Consider the following 19,351-nt stretch of genomic DNA (forward strand, 5'->3'; position numbering starts at 1 on the left):
TCCCCCTTGTTTTCATTTCCCATTGTCCTCCCCCAAATTCTTGGCTCTGGCTTGAGATAAAGGGATGAGCACTTCAAAGGGGTCTGCAAAGAGTTTAACCCCCGAGCCGAAAGGAACGGCACACAATACTGTAATTGAGAGCAGTTACTGATCACAGAGCTGCTGCACGGAGAGGACACCACCACCGCTAGACGTGCGTGCACACACACTCTGAAGGTTTATGACTGCAACCGAGGTAGCCATTACCAATACTTACTGAAGCCAAGGCTACTCAGGAGACCAATAACCTGGTCGTAAAAACCTCCCTGAGCCTCTGATGTTGTCAGATAGGAGGTGTTTTCCATCAAGTGGGACTTAAGATAACATAAGAAACCAAGTTGCTATCAACGTTAACTTGAAATTTTATCATCATTAAACAGCTGATTGGACTCAGGGATGATTGATGTGTTCCCTTTGGTCTCTGTTTGTAGTGTTCTTTGTAGTCAGTCCAAGTTTGACCTGTCCCTGTAATAATATCCCCATAAAGTGAGACAGTTGCATCCCATAACCTCTAACCTCGAAGCCTTCTTCCAAAGGTCATTGCCATGGCGATGGTTTCCACCCTGGTGTGTTTGCTGTCAGAGGTCAGCCCGGACCCTCCAAAGTTAACAAAGACTGACATTGTCTGGGGAGCTCCCAGTATATTAGCCAGATGTACACCTACACCTACAGAAGGACCTCCGCTGTGTGGACAAGCTTTTATGAGGTAAGAAGTTGTGTTTGCGTAGACTTGTTTTAAGTAGGATGGATAAGGGTCATATCCTTCATGGCTCCAGGTGTCAGGTATCCTGTATACGATTCCCCAAATAAATATATTAGCAATCATTTTATCACACACAAGTACGATCCAGCTGATTTGCAGGGATCAGGCATAACATTGTGACTACCTCTCTAACAATGTGTAGGTCTCCTTTGTGCCTTCAAAACAGTTCAGACTCTTTGGAGAATGGACATGGACCTTCTGAGGGTGTCCTGTGGTGTCTGGCAAAAGAATGTTGTTATCCCATAGATATTTGATCAGTTTGGAAACTAGTGAATTTGGAGGTCAGGTCAACACCTTGTGCTGTTCTTCATGTTCTTTTTGTTGTTCCTAAACCATTTTCAGTGTGTTTGCGTCAGGCTGCATCCTGATAAGGATGGCTGCTGCCATCAAGGAGTGTCATTGCTATGGGGTGGGAGTACCTGGTCTGGTCTAGGTGGGTGGTACATGTCTAAATAACATCCACAGGAATGCCAGGTCCAAACATTTCCCAGCAGAACATTGTATGGTCACAAGTTATTAACTTCTCCTGTCAGTGGTTTTGATGTTTAATGGCTGATCGGTGTATATCTCAACTTAAAGAAACTAGACTAGAGCAAGCGTAGCAATATGAGGTTCGTAGGTTGGTTGTGGTTGATCGAAAAGGACACCAAAATAGATTTCATATGCTCCCAAAAACACATTCACATGTGACAGTGAGACCATTTTTTTTATTTTTTATTTTGGGTTTTTTTGTATTATTTCAATGTGCCTTTTTCATTTTGGCTCCTTTTAATTAGTTGAGCCTCTCCGCAAACTTTCCACATCCCCCAGAGGAACTGCGGAAGTATTCAGCTTGGGTCATTTTTGCTGGGACAACAAGTCTAATGTGAGACACATTGGGAATGTTTTTGCTCAGGATGTGAGTACACAGAACTTGAAAGCGATGAGGCGACCCTTGAATGATGAGCAATCCCCTTACGACTGCTCCGAGGGCAATTTCCTCTTTTACTAACCTTGATGGGAAGTGAGACGTCATGGGAGAAATGTTCTCAGCGTCTTGAAAAGGCTGATCAAAGTGTACTGTACTGGACACACAGACACCTACCGTCTCTTTATTGGACCCATCCAAAACACTTAAGCATGTTCAATAAACACCATTAACGTTGTTGACGGTGGTCGTCCAGCACGAATAAAGGATGTGTAGTGTCCAAAATGTGCACTGCAAGAGATGTATATTGGATGTCTGAACCATCTATGAGCTTTTCACTCCTTCTCCTGTCATTGCGTCGATGCCGTTTTTTCCAGAAAGCAAGAAGAGCTGCAGTCTGACGTGCAGAGGTGACGTGCTGTTGTTGACGTGTTGCTTAAATGATATGGCATCCTTCAGAGTGCATATCCACAGTGAGCAGATGTTTTAATCTCCTGTGCGTGCATGTGCACTTATTGCCACTGGTGGGAGCTGTGGAGCAAGAAAAAAAAATAACCATGAGTTCATTTCCTATTGCAACATGCCGTGTTTAAATGAGGATTGGAAAAGGGGTTACACTTTATGTGGTCGGATGTTGAAAACTTTTGTCCCGCGGCAGGGGCACGTCCACACCACTTTCTTTTCCAAATTGTGACAGTTTCTCAAATTCTGCTGTTTTGCTTTGTCTTCTGTTTACGGGGGCTAAATAATCCAACTGAGGTAAATACGTGGTATTTGGAACACGCCAGTGCATGAATCGCGCAACTCCAGAGCTGCAGTGTGTTAATCTTAAAAAAATAAACTGCGGAGCTAGAAGGGATCCCTGCGTCTTTAAAGTTTATGTAGCAACAGAGGGATTGTTGCGATAATGCTATTGGGGCGGCAGATCAGTTACTTCTGACGCTTCAAAGCCTCGGGGAGTTGGCTCAAGATTGCCTGTCTTTGATAAGGTCCTCAAGCTGCAACTTCGCGAAAAGGTTGGGAAACGTGGGCAAAAGCCTCGGTGGTCGGGCGCGGGGGGAAAAAAACTGAACGACGTTTAAAACACGTCCCGAGCTGTTGCGACATATCTGGGTGTTTCTGCCACTTGTTTCTCCGCTTTTGTTTTTTTTAGTCGGAGGTATCGGGCTGCAGTTGCTTTTTTCTTTTTTATGCAGCTGCCGGGACCAGGCGGTCGGTTCCACGCTTTGAAGTGCGCCGCTCCAGCCTCTCGGTTCATTTGGTGTTGGAGTCGCCTACAGGAGAGACCTAGTGCGCGGCATGGCAGCCTGAAACCACAGGGAGAAGAAAAGGAGGAGGGAGAGAAGGCGATATATATATATTTTCCCTCCTCTTCTCGGGTGATTTTTCTCCCCGTAAACCGACTCAAAAACCTGAAGGTGCTGCGCGTGGACGCGTTCTCGGCTACGGCATTATGGATTACACGCGCCTTTTGTGGATAAAAACCCGGAGTTGCATTTGAGAAGGGAGAACTCGTGGGTCGATGGTAAGTTACAGGAGAGTGGGCTTCCTCAAACCGGCCCCCGCTGGAGTTCTCTTTGATGTGCCGTCGACTCGCCTTTGAAGTCGTGTTCTGTGGGAAATTAGCCGCTTTTCTCGTGTTTAAAGACCAGAAAACGAACCGACTCGTTCCTATTGCACTCGCTTCGTCTCCTTTCCGATAGTGTATTTTTTTCAACTCCCTACTTAACATGTTTAAGTTCTAAGAAGCGCATGTTTTTTTTTCTTTTCTTTTCTTTTTTTTTTTTTTTTTTTTTTGTGGAATTCCTCCCCCACAAGAGCCGAGACTTCGGTGTCGGGACTGGACCTTAAACGGGGTTTGTTTACTCGCCATAAATAAAAGAAAAAAAAATATAAGACTTAGTGACGGCGCTAGTTTAAGCGAAGCTTTAATGTAGCCGACACCCTCCTCTGTCCTTAAAAGTGTCACAGAGTAAGATTTTGAGTTGGAGCTGCGTCTTGGGAGCCGTTTTATTGGTAAAAAAAAAAAAAAAAACTAACTCTGACGCGTTTAACGCTCCGGCAATGTAACAGTGTGTCATGTTGTAATAGTATCCAGCCGCCGATGCTTGCGAGCAAACTGCTCAATGAAACATCAGACAGTTGTGTGTGTGTGTGTTTGGAGCAGCACACCGAACCCAGCAGCTGCAGCAGCAGCAGCAGCACCACCAAGTCAACTCCATTAACAATTTTGGTCACGTTTTCCCCCCATCTCTTGGAGACTGTCCCACGGGCGCTCCGGTTTGGAGCGTGATCCGGTGGCGTGGGTGAGACGTATTGACACGTAAATGAGTCGGAAGAGACGAGAAAGTGTCAGGGATCGTGCAAAGGAACATGTGCTCCCCTTCTGCAGGCTCTCAGCCGTGGAAGGTGGCGTGATGGATCCGGAAGCGTTCAGAGGAGCCCGTGCGTAATGCCTCTGCGTTTTTTTTTTTTTTTTTTTTTTAAGGAATATTGGCTCGGTCACAGTGCCCGCCTTTGATTTGGCGTAATAAAATGTCAATTATTTAATTATCTTCAGGGAGTGTCACGGTGTCCTTTCAGTTGCGATGTTAACGGCGCGGAATGACTGTTAAATATCCGTGTTGGTTTGCGTCCCAGCCGGCGAACACCTCGGTGGAAATCACTTTACAGTGTGAGATATGAAGAGCCGTTGTTTATGTAACACTACCGCAGCGATCTCTCCGTGTTGTTTCATTTATTTATTATTTTTTTTCTTTCTTTCCGTGAACTGTTTCTGTAAAAAGTCAGAGAGGGTCTGAAAGGGGCTCTCGCTGCGTTTCTCCTCCTTTGAAGTTGGGGCGGATCTGGTTTTGATTAGATCAATACTTTTGTGTTTCAGAGAAAAGACGGGCAGCCTGAGAGAAGCTCCCCCGCTGACATAAGAGAGTGAGGAGATTACAGTAGAAGCCGAGAGGGAGGTGAGCGACGCACGGGCTTTCTCCCGCCGCCTGCAGAGCCATGAGCCGGGCGCTCATGGACCACATCGCCGGCAGTTTCCGAGAAGATGCCCCTCGGCCCCCGGTGCCCGGGGAGGAGGGCGACGCGCCCCGCTACCCCGGCAAACTGGCAACAATGAAGCCCCTGGAGCCCCCCAAACCCGTTCTCCTCGGCTCCCCGGGCTCCTCTTCCAGGAGGAACGAGGACGGTCTCGGGGAGCCCGAGGGGAGCGCCTCCCCGGATTCGCCGCTCTCCCGGTGGACGAAGTCTTTGCACTCCCTCCTCGGGGACCAGGACGGCGCGGTCCTGTTCCGGGCGTTCCTGGAGCGGGAGAAGTGCGTCGACACTTTGGACTTCTGGTTCGCCTGCAACGGCTTCAGGCAGATGGACCTCAAGGATACCAAAACGCAGAGGGTCGCCAAAGCGATTTACAAGCGCTACATCGAGAACAACAGCGTCGTGGCCAAGCAGCTGAAGCCCGCCACCAGAACCTTCATACGGGATAATATCAAGAAGCAGCACATCGACTCGGTGATGTTCGACCAGGCGCAGACCGAGATCCAGACCCACATGGAGGAGAACGCGTACCAGATGTTCCTGACCTCTGACATCTATGTGGAGTACGTGAGGACCGGAGGAGAGAACCAGAGTCACGTCAGCTCGGCCGGTTTGGAGGACCTGAAAGTCGTTTGCGGATACCTGCCCACGCTCAACGAAGAGGAGGAGTGGAGTTGTGACTTCAAAGCCAAAGCGCTGCTCGGGCTGTCGGCGAAGGCGCAGAGGCCCCCGGTGACCTTGAGGGCGGTGGAGGTGATGGACAAGGGATACAGGTAGGACGGCGACGCCTTCTGCTCTACGCTCGTGTTCATTTAGGTGGAGGTTCCACCGCAAACACGCTGTTCTGCTCACGTGCGAAAGTGCAACGCACGTTTTCCTGAACACCGCTCCAGACTTTGCAGAAAACACCCCCCCACTACCCCTCTACCCCCCCCCCCCCCCCCCCCCCCCCCCCCCCTTCTCTCTCTTTCTGGCCCCTCTCTCCCCTCTCACCCTTTCCAGCAGCAGCAGCCCTCTGCTGGCGCTCGCCTGGATTTCCGGGGCTTTGAAATAGTTCAGCAGAATGAGGGATCGTCTTCCACGGGAAAAGTTCACAGAGCGCGCCTGGCTCAGGCCCTAGCCAGCAAATAATAGATGATGACACCGCTGTGTTATTCCTCCTCCTCCTCCTCCTCCTCCTCCTCCTCCTGTATCACACTGTCCTAAACCGAGAGACAAGCCCAGAACTGATCTATAGCCGGTTCCTGGAAGTTAGTATTGATTATTATCATATTTTCTCTCTCTAGGCCCAATAAAAAAAAAAAAAAAAGATTCCAAATAACTAGAAGTCATTCATGAGTTCCTGTGTCTACAAGTGTTTGGCTGAGTGACCTGACAGGTCCCTGCTCCGGGTTGACAGCTTGTATGTAAACTGGTAGAAGAGACATTTCCTGACATGGACATTGGTCCCACTGTCATCTCCCCCAGTGTCACCCTATATATTTAAAACGTACGGAACCAGTCCCTTCCCTTTTTACTCACCTCCTCTTTTGACTTAAGTTTTCTTTAAAAAAAATAAATAAATAAAGGAAGAAGAAAACAAACTCGGAACAGCAGCAGCCACAGCACAGAATCCACCCCCCCCGTCACCACCACCACCTCCCAATCCTCTCACTATCTCATTCCCTCTTTTCTTGTTTGCGTCAACTCTCCCCCGATTCCCTTCTTCCCTCGCCTTCTCCACTTTTATCTTTTAAATACTCAAGGATGGACACTAGGAGGCATACTCTTAGAGCGAAAAAGATGGTGAAAAGGAAGGACGAGGGGGTGCAACTCGTGAAAGAAAGAAAGGGAGGGAGGGAGGAGAAAGGATAAATGAGGGGGTGAAAGAGAGGCAGGGGAGGGAAGAATGCGAGGCCAGCTGTGTTAAATACCTGACTCTTTGCGAGCCCCTCTGAAGGTCAGCTCGGAGCTGGGGGCCTGCAGCTTTAGTCATGCTGAGTCTCTCCCTCCTCGCGAAGACCCCCTTTTTCCTCCCTCTTCCCTTTCTTTCCCTCTCTGACACAGCCGGCCTTCCACTCGTGTATATATATTTATATTTTCTGATCGGTCCCCCCCTTTTTGTGCCGTGGCCTGCGTGCACGCGCAGTGGGAGGGCGGACGAGGGAACGGGGTCGGGGGAACTGACATTTAACAGGATGCGAGACGAAAAACAGGTGATGGTTTGGCCCGTCCGTCACGCTCATTCGTTCTAGTCGACCACGTATAGAGGTTCATTTTTTTGCACACCCACCCATTGAACCGTTCTCCACTGAAACCCCCGAAGTAAAGAAACGCAACTTCACCCCCCCTGTCGGATGCTGTTACTGACTGATGTCACTGACTCTGCAAAGTTAATCGATCTCATCTCTTGACGGTCCCTGCAGATCCTACAAAAGAGGAGACTCGCTCAGCCCTTGCCACGCGGGATACTTCGCCCCCGTCAGCAGCACCAATGACAGCGAGGTTTCTAGCGACGCCTTGACTGATGACGCCATGTCTGTGACTGACAGCAGTGTGTAAGTGAATGTCGCCCAAATGTGCGTGTTTCAGAATGACAAAGGGGTTTTACTGGGGTAGGAATGTTGCTGGATTGTGGCTCCGTGGAAAACACTTGAAGGTGCAACAAAGCACCTTCAAGAGTATTTGGTACGTTGCTGCTTTTTGCCCAGTAAACGGCCTAAATGATTAACCGTCAAAGTTATTGTCAGTTTAACTGCGAGCAGACTCCAGGAGGGGACTAGACGCACGAGTCATGCTGCCGTCCACATGTTCTCCGCGCTTATCTGTGTACGTGCCTCGGGCCTCGTTCTTCTGAGGGATCACTCGACGCAATCGCACGTCTCTCAAGTGACAGGCCGCTATAAAGTCATCGCGCCGTCGCGCCGCTCAAGGCCGGCAGCATTTAGGTCAGCGGTTTGCGGAGGGAAAGCAGAGGGTTTGTGGTGCGGGTTCTTCACCTCGTCACTCGGGAGGTGTCGAGGTTACGCGCGCGATATCCATGGACGAACGTACAGACGAGTCGAGCCGAAGTTGCTTAAAGAGCGGCGACTGGCGCCAGCCGGGTCGGGTCGCACGCAAGCGCGACGGCCGTAAAGTCTTTTTATTTTTACAACGGGGAGTCCGGGGAGTCGTGTCCCGCTGTACTTTGCCCCGCGCGGTGACAAATCCAGGGCCACGGGGACGCAGCTTCCCCGCCTCGTTTCCGGCCCGCTCCGGCCTTAATCTCCGTATCTGCCGCTCTTTAGGTCGGTTAAAAAAGATCAATAAACATTTGATTCTCATTTACAGATAAAGATTTAAAAAATAGAAAAGGGGGAGGGGGGGGGGAAGCAGCGGGGGGAAGAGGCAGCTGGGTGGAAAGAGAAAGAGAGCGGTGGTGGTGGTGGTGGGGGGAATTTTGCTTATATCTTATTTATGGATTTGCTTGGACGCTGGGGAATGCAGCTGCGCAGACTTCAAACATTACCTTATCTTACAAACCAGCCTTTTGATGTGCGGAGATCAGAGGCTGGCTGCGGCAGCGCTTGCCAAATGAAGATTGGGAGGAGGAGGAGGGGGGGTGGGGGGTGGGGGCGGTTTGCTTATGCGCATGACTGTGGCATTTCAAAGCAAAAGTGGAAAAGTGATCCTCAGTTAGGCTAGGTCACCAGGAAACTACTGTTTAGCATGGGCGGAGAGGCGCTGCTTTACGCCGCCGAGCGCTCCGGCTCCGGCTCCGGCTCCGGCTCCGCCGTTTGATGTGCGATTTAATTTTTCAACCAGTCGGCCGGTTCAGCCCTTCACGTGGATTTAACCAGGTTAGCTGCACCCTTGGGTCCTGTCCTCTAGTAACTCTCTGAATGAATATAATGAGTGGTGTTCTCAGCTTAGCAAAACAGTTAGTAGAGGGGGGAAAAAAAAAAAAAAGCTGACACCAGTCCTGGCCGGTGGAGCCGTGCACACTGTGGCTGTGGAGTGTGTGTGTGTGTGTGTGTGTGTGGAGTTGAAAGGAAACGGCCAGCAGGGCACCCAGCGTAGTGCTGCTGGAGCCAGGGCTGCAAGCGAGTGTCATTTCTAGGGCAAATAAAAAAAACCTCCTACCCACCTCGCTCGGCAACGCAAGACCGGAAATGCCGGCGAACTTCACCTCTGAGCGTTGTTTTCGTGAACAGATTAAGACCGAAAGATGAAAAGGGGAAAATTGAGTGGGAGATTAATAAATTAGATTTCGCCTCGGCAGAGCCGTGTTTGATCTACCCAGTTGGCTAACAACCTTCTTCCTGAATGACTGTTTGGTCTTTTATGGTGTATCTGATTGAGTAATTGACCTTTGCGATATGTCTTGTTTACCCTCAGAGATGGCATCCCTCCATATAAACTGGGCTCCAAGAAGCAGCTGCTGAGAGAGCGGCAGCGCAACATGAGGATGAACAGCCAAGTCTCTCTGCCTGCCTTTCCTGTAAGTACACAAACGCACGCATACACTCGCTGAGAAGTCTTTTTTTATTTATTTTTTTTTTGAGCCTGGGTCTCAAAGTGTAATTTCCATACCACCCTCTGTTCGGGGTCCCTCCTGCTTCTATGAATAGTACAGCGCAAACTGTATTTAGCATTCTCAATTCAACAACACCAGCAAAGATCTGAAAACTAACGTCAAAGATCCAGCCTCCCACTCACACACACACTCACTCACATGCAAACACAAGCCCCCCCCACCCTCCCTCCATCCCACCTTGTGTGTCACCTCCACCCCCATTAGGGTCCCTTGAAGTCTGCGGGAGACGGGGAAGTCTCTAAGCTGTTTATCGCCGCGGCGCTCGGAACGCGCCGCAGTTCTCGGGTGTTTTTTTCCTTCCCCGCCGATGCTGTAAATATGGAGAGCGGGGAGAGATGAGGAAGATCTCTGCCGCCTTATCTCCAGGGCTCTGAAATCAGCCCCGGTTCCTCAACACAAACACAAAGACGCTCACACGCGCGCGCGCGCACACGCCCGCACGCGCGCTCCTTTGATCCGCAGATGAATGGAGGAAACGCGCAGGGAAGTGACAACTTCCAACAGAGCTGGCCCCCCCCCCCCTTTTTTTTTTTTTTTTTTTTTTCCCCCACAGCACTGCCACCCCCTCCCTGCACTCACAAACGCTCAGCCAGCCCCCTCCCCTAAAAGTGAGTCAGAGGGGCATCGGTAGCTTAAAGAGAAACTAACTTCAGGTTGATGGAAGGAAAGGAAGGAAAGAGTGAATCAGAAGCAGGGTGACAACTTGTAGAAGCAGCAGCGAGGGGATCGGCTTGACATTTGTCTTGTTTTTAACGTTGCAAAATATCTATCTGACTAATCTAATCAAATTACAAAGAGTTTTTCTCTTAATTCTGGCTTTTATGCTTGTTTTTTGTTTCCTGTCTGGCTTTCGGTGATGTCATCCCCGCGCTGCTCCTGCCCCGGGCGCCAGCCGACTGTCTTTTTTCTCACTTTTCCTTCTCCGTCTTATCATCGCTACAAAGGCGAATCAAGAAAAGCCTCGGTGCTGAAATGCAAATAACTGAAAATGTGCACATTCACAATCTACTTTGAATGTCCTGTCTGAGCTCCTGTCCCTCCACGGAGCCGTTTTATCTCGTGCTCAGCTCTCTCACGCGTGCGCCACATCTCTTGGTCTCGACGCTTCCTAGACGCTAAACCAGTGCTAATTACACAGCGGTGGAAAACGGTGCACACACACGTACAGCTGAGAGGAGAGGACTGTGGACAGAGGGTGGTGGTGGGGCACCTGAAATGCTACGGCTGCTAACGTACCCGTTTCTCCTTGAAGCGCACTCGCTGCCCCCCCAAGGAGATGGTGCCGATGGAGCCGGCGAAGTTCGCCGCCCAGCTGATCTCTCGCCTGGAGAGCCTGAAGAAGGAACAGGACACGGTCAACTCTCTGGAGGAGAGGCTCCAGCAGATTCAGGAGGTTTGTGTGAGATCTTGTCACGAAAAAAATAAATCGCCCGGTGTCGTGTTTCGCCCTCAGTTGATGATGATTTTTGTTGTTTTTTTTTTTAACTAGGAAGAGGAAAGAGAAGACACGGAGATCACTGGAAGCGCTCCCCACACGCTGACCCTCCTCCCCGGCTCGTCGGACGAGGACGCCCAGGCCATCCTGGACGAGCACCTTTCCCGGGTCCTGAAGACGCCCGGCTGCCAGTCCCCCGCCGTGATCCGGCACTCGCCTCGCTCCCGGTCCCCCGAGCACGGGCCGTTCGCCCACGCCGGTTTCGGGATCCAGGCCCCGGCGGGGGCCGGGCCCTCCTCCGGTCCTTCCGCCTCCGCTCCCGAACAGGCGGCGTTCGCCGTGTCCTCGAGGCCCAACAGGACGCTCGCGAGCAGGCAGAGCACGAAACACATCCACCACCACTACATCCATCATCACGCCAGCCCCAAGTCTAAAGAGCAGATTGAAAGGGAGGCGGCCCTGAGGGTGCACGGGGTCTACAGCAACGGAGAGTGCCCCCCCTGCCAACCTTACCAGCGGAGCCGCAGCCTGGGCAGAGAGATCTGCGGGGCCACCTCGACGGACAACAGCGTGGGGTGAGTTCTTTAAAGCCGACTTCCTTTTTTTTTCTTTTTGTTTTATTTAGTTCTTTTTTTCTCGCCCCGGCTGCCAAACGATAAAATAAACGGCTCTGCTTCCCCTTCCTCTCTCCCCCTCCCAGGCGCTCCAGCTCGCTGTCGAGGCGCGCGTGTCACTCCGGCGCCGAGGACGGGGCGGCGGAGCGGTGCGGGGACGACTGCGGCCTCGTCCAGCTGCCCAGCGACACGACGGACCCCGCCCAGAACGTGCTGCAGTGGATCCTGGAAAGCAAGCGGCAGGGCAGGCACAAGCCTCACAGGTGAGCGGCGGCCACCGCCCCGGCCGGTTAGTCGATTAACGTCGCAATTCACGTCGCTAAACGCGTCTTTCTTCATCCCTCTCAGTACCCAGAGCACCAAAAAGTCCTTCGGGGGCGCCGCCGCTCAGGCGCCCACGTGGGGCGGCGGCGGGAGCTGCGGCCACCTGCGCAGCCACCAGCCGGCCCAGCCGTTCATCCAGGACCCCGCGATGCCTCCCCTGCCCCCTCCCAACACTCTGGCCCAGCTGGAGGAGGCCTGCCGCAGACTGGAGGAGGTCTCCACGACAAAGACGCCCAAGCAAAGGTACAAACACACACGCCAGGAAGTAGATTTCTGTTGCACGTGGCGGAGATAAGTCTGAGCTGTATAAGTGACGATTGTAATCATGTTTTTTTTTTTTTTTTTTCCTCCTGTCTTCCCAGGCATTCAGTGTCCAGTCTTCAGAGAGAGAAGACCCACCTAGTGCCTGCCCAGAACGGAGGGTCCATCCCTCTGTCTCTAGTCGCTTCCAGCTCTAGCGGCTTCCTCACCGCCACCAGCTCAAGTCTCCATTCAGACGAGTACGAAGCCTCCAGCCTCCCTCTCTTCCTCTTAACTCTCGCCTCCATCTCCCCGTGTACTTCGACCCTTTTAATTCTCCCTACTTCCTGCACTGCCCACAACACAAACAAAGATAGTTGATTAGAAAACCGCGCGTCACACGTACGCACGGCCCCCGCGACACGACGAGGTAAAGTTTATTTTAAGCTTCGCGCGCGCGCTCGCAGCCCGAGTGTTTGCACGGATCTCGCGTTGGGAGGGCGCAGTCGCTCGCACCGCCTAACTGAGACGTCTCTTTCATGGACATGTGTCGGGTTTTATTGGCCGGCCATCAGTGAGCCGGCAGCCCGCTGGGCCCCGAGCAGAGCTCGGCAAAGAGAGGGCTCGTCTGAAGCCCGGGGCCTTGGACGTGGCTGAAGGGGAATAGATAACTCCGCGCCCCTTCCCCCTGAACGCACCGGGTCACTCGCTCGCCTCACACGCCTTTCAGCTCCGTTTCTTATTTCTCTTTCGATTGTAACGATCACGAGAGTTTCTCACACGTTTTCTCCTTTTCTCGGTGTCCTCGCAGGTCTAAGAAGGCTTTAGGCGTCCACGCGGCGTGCGGCGGCGAGACGGTGGTGACGTACTTCTTCTGCGGCGAGGAGATCCCTTACCGGAGGACCATGAAGAGCCACAGCCTCACCCTCGGACACTTTAAGGAGCAGCTCCGCAAGAAGGGCAACTACAGGTGGGACTTCTGAGCGCGAGGACTTACTTATTTAGAAGTTTCACAGTAGTGGACGTAAAGCGCGGGTGTTCGGCTCGTTGTCCTGGACGTAAAACAGTGTAGCTTCATAATGCAGACACGTCGTGGAGACGGACTCGTCTCACTATAACCTAGTGACATTTCAGTCACAGTCTGAATATCTAATGCGAGTTAAAATCATTTCTCCGCGTCTGTGCGCACTGAGCACCGTCCGTGTTTGTTTCCCTGTTTCCTCTGGTTTTGTGTGTGTCGAGAGGGGCGCAATGAAAAGAAAGGACAAGAGGGAGGGAGGGAGGGAGGGAGGGCAGCGTGGGGGTTAGTGGGAGAGTTTGGACTGCAGTGATTTGGGTCCCATCTGGTATTGATTTCCATGCTAAGGCACACTTAATACACATGGCTTTGAAGCCACAGCCCCTTTCATTTCAACAACAAAGACTCACACAAATGGCCAGCGTGCAAATTCTTCACTGATGCTATCAGGGCCCTTTTTTTTTTTTTTTTTTTTCTTCCCCCCCCCCCCCCCTGCTTGTGTATGTGCGCACACACGAGCGTGTTTGCGTTGAACGTGCGCAGTGTTTACACATGTTGTAATCATTTTATGGATATTTTTTGAAAAGGCACATTGTTGAGCGCCAGATCCGCCTGTTTGCCCACTACGGGGCCTTGACTGAGGCCGCACGGCTTGGATGTGAGTTTGCGGAAAGAGATTTTCACTTTGATTGCTTCTTTCCAGTGAGTTTTAAAGAAGGGGGGGGGGGCAGATTGCCACGGTCTCCAGGATAAGCGCAGCTCGAGTATTATGTTAATAATTACAGGTATCAAACCGGATCAGGGATCTTGGACAAACTGTCCAGATGTGCGTTTTTTTTGGATCAGCAAATGTGACAAGCACTTAGCTCCGACTTCTCCACATCTGTCTGTTCGATTCTCCCTCCCCTCCTCTTCCCTCCTCTTTTTTTTTTTTTCTTTCTTGCTGTTCCTGTGTCATACCATCCACATTTTTTTTTTTTTTTTTTTGGAAAGAGAGCAGCGGCGTGATGCTTTAATAGCAGCCAGAGAATGTGTGGAGTTGGGTCATTTCAACATGGCAGCGGTTCAACAAAGAACAGTACTGCTCCGTCCTGCCAGAAGATATTGGTGCCAGATGTCAGTGCAAACGGAGCGAGAATGAGGGGAGGGGGGAGGGGAGATGGGAGGGGAGGGGGGTAGATCCAGCCACACAAAACATGTTCCAGTGGAAATTCAGACTCTCTCTGTCTCTTTAAGCTGAAAAAGATCGCGGCTCTTTTATATCTCGCTAAGAGTCGGGGGACTTTGAGATGATGTCAGACGTGTGACGCGTGCTTTCATTTTGTCCTACTTTTCTGATTTACTCAACGTATTTAGTCTTTTTTTTTTTTTTCAGCTTTTTATTGGGGACCACCCTCAGGCTTATTGGTGCATTCACATTTTTTTTTTTTTTTTTTTTTTTTTTAAAGCCCTCCTTCCAAGTATTACACGTTTAACTTTGACTTAAAAAATGTCCGCATACCTGCCCGCATTCCAGTCGCCCCACACACGGAGCGAACTGGGGCATTTTTCCATTACACAGGTAATGAGAGGATTCAGAGAGCCTGTTAACTAAAGCTACCCCTGCTGGGGGGAGAGGAGGAGGGAGGGAGGGAGGGAGGGAGGGAGGGGGGGCTTCACTTCCTCTCAAATGTGGTCATGCAAAAACGAGAAGCCCCTCCTTAATTATTATTTTTTTTTTCTCCTCCCTTCAACGCACATAAAAAGTCGTCCGTCAGCCGGTCCGTTTTACAGTCACCGGCGAGCGCTAATTCCGTCGACGGGGGCGAGGAGGGTCAGCGCGCCGCTTAGTCTTCCCCCCTCCTTCCGCTTTGTTCTTTTCTTTGTCCCTGTAATGATGAAGAAGAAGGGATGAGGAGTGAGTGAAAGCCTGTGCTTATGTGTCCTCTAACGTGTGGAGGAGTCGGCGGCGGTGTTGGTGCGTGGGTGGGTGGGTGGCGGGGGGGGTGTAATGACAGGCAGACTTTCAGGCGGCACCTGAAATTTCAGCCTACGGACCCTTTCATTTGCACGAGGGCCCTAATCGGGCCCCGGTTAGCCGGGACCCAAAAAACTCACAGCGGAGAAAGAGAGGGAGAATTAAAAAGAGCCGACGGACGGATGAAGCTTCGGTTTTTAACGCTCTCTCTCTCTCGTCTCTCTGTTGCAGGTACTACTTCAAGAAGGCCAGCGACGAGTTCGAGTGCGGCGCCGTGTTCGAGGAGGTGTCGGACGACGGCGCCCTGCTGCCCACCTACGAGGGCAAGATCCTGGGCAAAGTGGAGAGGATGGAGTGAAGCGACGGAGATCTGTGCGAATCGGACTGAAACGAAAGAGGGACAAAGCGTCGACGCCGGCACGCCTTGAAGTGAAGAGAATCTCGACCGTCGTTTCGCCCGGACTGAAACATTCCCAGAGGAGGAATTACCTGGAGACTCATGGGGGGGGGGGGAGGTTTAAATCTGAGACTGAGAGCCTACCTGACCTTACCGGCGCCGGTGACCGTGGGCACGTGCCGGCACATTGCCAATGTGCGTATTTCCACATACACATGTACATTGCATTGTATCGTGACGCTCGTGTTGCTGTGTAAAGATTTCTATTGCTATTTATTGGAAACATCCCAAATCCCGTCGTTCCTCCGTGGGCCAAGGTGCTCGGAGCTGGAGACGCGTCTCCGACTTGTCACATCCGCGCTTTCTCGCCAAACCGGTCGCGCTCCCGGAGATTGGATTTGACTGAGCAGCTTCCCGCCGAAAGCTCCCGAGAACGGATCGTCACTTAAAGTTCAGTAATATATACGTCACTACTGCTACGTGCTGTGTGCGGATGATGTGTCCCCACCTGCTCCGAAGAGCCCTTAGCGCGCTATGAAAAACGACGCCATTGTGTTTAATCCCCCCCCTCCGCTCCGGGACTCTGCCCATTTAGCCTTGATCTGTCTTAGTGCCTTTGTTTCTGTGGCGCAGGCATCGCACAAACAGCCGACACGTTCACCGAGAGGAGAGCGCCCGCCCCCGACAGGTTCTCCAGTCCCCGAAAAATGTGTTTACGCCAACGTTAATATTAACCAACGAAAAGCTCTATAATGTGCTCCCCTGTGTGCTTACCTGTGTGCGTGCGTGCGTGTGTGTGTGTTTGCGTGACTGCGTTCGGTTGGGGTCTGTGGTTGGAGTCGGGTCAGTCTGCGTGTATCCGAGCTGCAGACGATAACGACGATGGTAAAATACACTGTGTTCGCGGTGTATGAATTGAGTACAGATGCTGTGCCTACATGGGTTCTTGCCATGTTTTAACCCAGTTTTCAGGGTCCTATTAATCCCTTGGTTTTTACAAGGGGCCTTATGTTGAAAATATATTTTTATGCCTTTTAGTATCTGTTTCATCGTGTTTTATGTTTTATTATATTTTTCATGGCTTCCTCGGCTCCACTCGTAAACTGTAAATTATGCGTTCTGTAGAACCCGGTTGAAAAGATGCCTCGGTACTTTAATTATTGTAATTATGAAGAGATGTAGCCTCTATTAAAATGTTCTATTTTTCAAATTAGCAGATTGCTTCCTATGTTTGTGTGTGTGTGTGTGTGTGTGTGTGTGTGCGCGCGCCTCCTGACTGGGTCCGCTATGTATTTTTTTAATTTTTTTTTTTTTCCTCGCTCTAATTGGGATGTGGGGGATGAGTCCTGCTGTGCAGAGTGCAACTCGTTGAATCCGATGAGAAATTTCCTCCACATTTGCATCTATTATCAGCTCTTAATATACTCCCTGTTGGAAATTAAAACATGCAGCGTTAATTTGTCCACCAGAGCCTCTGTGGGATCCGGGCTAAAGAGGATGGAGAGTTCAGTGTGTGTCGTTGGTGCAGCTCGCCCAGCGTCTCACTCAGTGTTATGTTGTCAATTAGGGTAAATGGATTATAACTCATAGCCGTGCACAAACTATGTATGATAACAATTATACACTCACTGGCCATTTTATTAGGTACACTTGGGTTCTACGAGATGCGGGAGACATTATTTATTCAGAGAGTTTGGTCCATGGTGCGTAGTAGGAGGCAGAAGGTGTGTTCATAAAGAGAGGGACATGAACTGCGTTTCCATTAGTTTTTCGTAAAATAAAAATATTGAAATTTCGATAAAATACAATTGCACTTCGTACGGGTTTCCGTAGAAAGAGCTGTAACTCTCGTAAAGTCTCGTCGTCTCGCGATATCCCATAATTTGCGAGACTTCACTTTGAGGAAGATGGACTTCAAATGAGCTGGTCACATGACCCCCCTGTGTCACTGCTGATGACGGTAAAATGCGAAAAAAAAAAATGATTACATTGTATTTTGGCGGTAAACTTTTATATTGATACGTCTGGGAAAAACCACCCATGACAGCGTAAAAGTGTTTTTTGTGTTATTTGAGGGGTTTTTCCCCCCCGAAATCTAGGCGTTTCCATTACCAGTTTTTTATCGCGACATTGACAGGGCTTAAAGTATCCGGCACCGTGTCGGATCTCCGGCGTGTGGCATTTGAACGCGATTAAAAAAAACAAAAAAGATCAACGTATAGTAGAAAAAAACGTATAAATTGTGGATATTGTCATGCTCCAGCAGTTAATTTAGTTCGCTTACCAATGGAATGAGAGTAACGCAGCTTTCCCTGTCCAAACTAACACCGGCCAATCAGAAGTAGGGTGGGTCTTGGAAAACGTGTTTGAGATCTAGCTGCAGCTGATGCTGCATTCAAGACAAGTTGGGTAAAATAAATAAATAAATGAATAAAAATAGCTCAAAAATTAACTCAGAAATTCCTGCTTCCAAAATTTGGACTCCCCCGTATTTAGGTTTTCCCTTGGGGTAACGGAAATGCAGCAATACTCAGGTAGGCAGAGACATTTAAACTATACTACCTTGGTACTAAGGCCTCCAAAGTAAATGTCCCTACACTATTTCACCCATTGCACTATCCTTGATGTGAGGCAGAAGGTTGCACATTATCCCGGCATTTATGCAAAATTCCAACCATTTGAATGTTGCAACAAAAACAGACCAGCCAACGCCTTTTCATGCTTCTTTTGTCCAGTTATATTTTTTGCCCTTGTGAATTGTGTCAGCGTAATTCTCCTGGAAAGACCACTATAACGACTTCTTGCTGTCAATGAAAGCTGTTTAATCAAATATGTTTTGGAATACAGAAATTCATGCACATGGACCTTATCTGTTCAGTTAACCTCGGCTAACGTAGTTTCGCGCCATTATAACTGTTTCAACAAAATGAATATGATTGGTTGTGGTTTAGACTTAACTCTCCCATCGTTGGTGGACAGGTCGGTCCCGACCCCTGGCCACTTGGGTCCTCCGATCCCCTGGGACAGCGCCCTAGAAAGAAGAGTAAGTCCTTCCTACTAATTCTCCCTGGCACGGGCCTCACACTTCCCTTATCTTACGCTCACCCTCCCCAACACCCACATCCTCCCATCCACAATCAGTCTGCTTTCAAACAACCTCTGTAACGCCGAATTTCCATTCATGGTCTACCCCTACACCAATCTGCACTGCCCGCTTTAAATCGCTATTTCCATTGCTAGAAGGTGGGCTGAACGAGGCCAAAGGGATACTTTCCTTTCCTCTATATTGTTCCCTGTTTTGCCTCCCATGCTCTCTGTGCGAATCCCTTTCGTTACGGCAAGGTCAGGTACACGTTTGTATCCCCTAATATGAGGCCCTCAGACAAATCTCCTATACAACTGATACTTTCGACCTCACCACTGTCATACGACTTCTTTCTTGCTGTATAAATGTCATGAGGCTTCTTTCTTGTTGGTCACACGTGTGTTAGTAAATTGATGATAGTCATTGGTTACATCAATGTTCACACATCTAATTTGAATCACATCTATGTGTTTAAAATGTCACTGGTGTTAATGTCCTCACTTCTAAGTAATAATCTAAGAAATCTAAACTAATTAGCTCACATCTAGATGAAAATGATCCCAACAATTGTAACCACCATTTCCTGTTCATAGTTGACGGGACACATCCTCTTCGAGGTTTGACGTGTTTGACACTTATTTGAGTTCCTGTTGTCCGTCTATCAGCTCACACGAATCTGGTTATCTTGCAAATACACGTCATCCTCTGAGACAGAGATTAAAAACCTACGCACCCTCAGTTACGATTCAATTTTAAGCAAAACATCTCAACGATTTTTTATTGGTAACTCTGTATTGTCAGGGCGTACGGTAGAACCAAAAAGCTGTATCTCTCTCACCTTAAAATAAGCATGTAGATATAAAATAGATACTCTAGAAAAATAGAATAAGATAAATGTGAGATATTAAATCAACCTATGTACAAAAGTGGCTGCAGTGTAATATACTGGCAGCATTAATACAGATGGCGCAGGACAGATTG

The 19,351-nt window shown here is 49.9% G+C and overlaps 1 protein-coding gene across 1 annotated transcript in view; it reads left to right on the plus strand.

Moving 5' to 3' along the window:
* The window catches only part of LOC124997775 (centrosomal protein of 112 kDa-like), a 116,387-nt gene extending 99,889 nt beyond the window's left edge, over positions 1 to 16,498 (plus strand). The window contains 11 exon segments of the mRNA XM_047571756.1: positions 4,591 to 4,674; positions 4,676 to 5,518; positions 7,151 to 7,282; positions 9,102 to 9,204; positions 10,553 to 10,693; positions 10,790 to 11,310; positions 11,436 to 11,612; positions 11,698 to 11,916; positions 12,036 to 12,173; positions 12,725 to 12,883; positions 15,120 to 16,498. Of these exon segments, the coding sequence (XP_047427712.1) occupies positions 4,591 to 4,674; positions 4,676 to 5,518; positions 7,151 to 7,282; positions 9,102 to 9,204; positions 10,553 to 10,693; positions 10,790 to 11,310; positions 11,436 to 11,612; positions 11,698 to 11,916; positions 12,036 to 12,173; positions 12,725 to 12,883; positions 15,120 to 15,246 (2,644 nt within the window). The 3' untranslated portion in view covers positions 15,247 to 16,498.
* Positions 16,499 to 19,351: the final 2,853 nt, after the last annotated feature.

The sequence above is a fragment of the Mugil cephalus genome, chromosome 20 (genome assembly GCF_022458985.1).
Source record: "Mugil cephalus isolate CIBA_MC_2020 chromosome 20, CIBA_Mcephalus_1.1, whole genome shotgun sequence".
In the NCBI taxonomy this organism is placed as follows: Eukaryota; Metazoa; Chordata; class Actinopteri; order Mugiliformes; family Mugilidae; genus Mugil; species Mugil cephalus.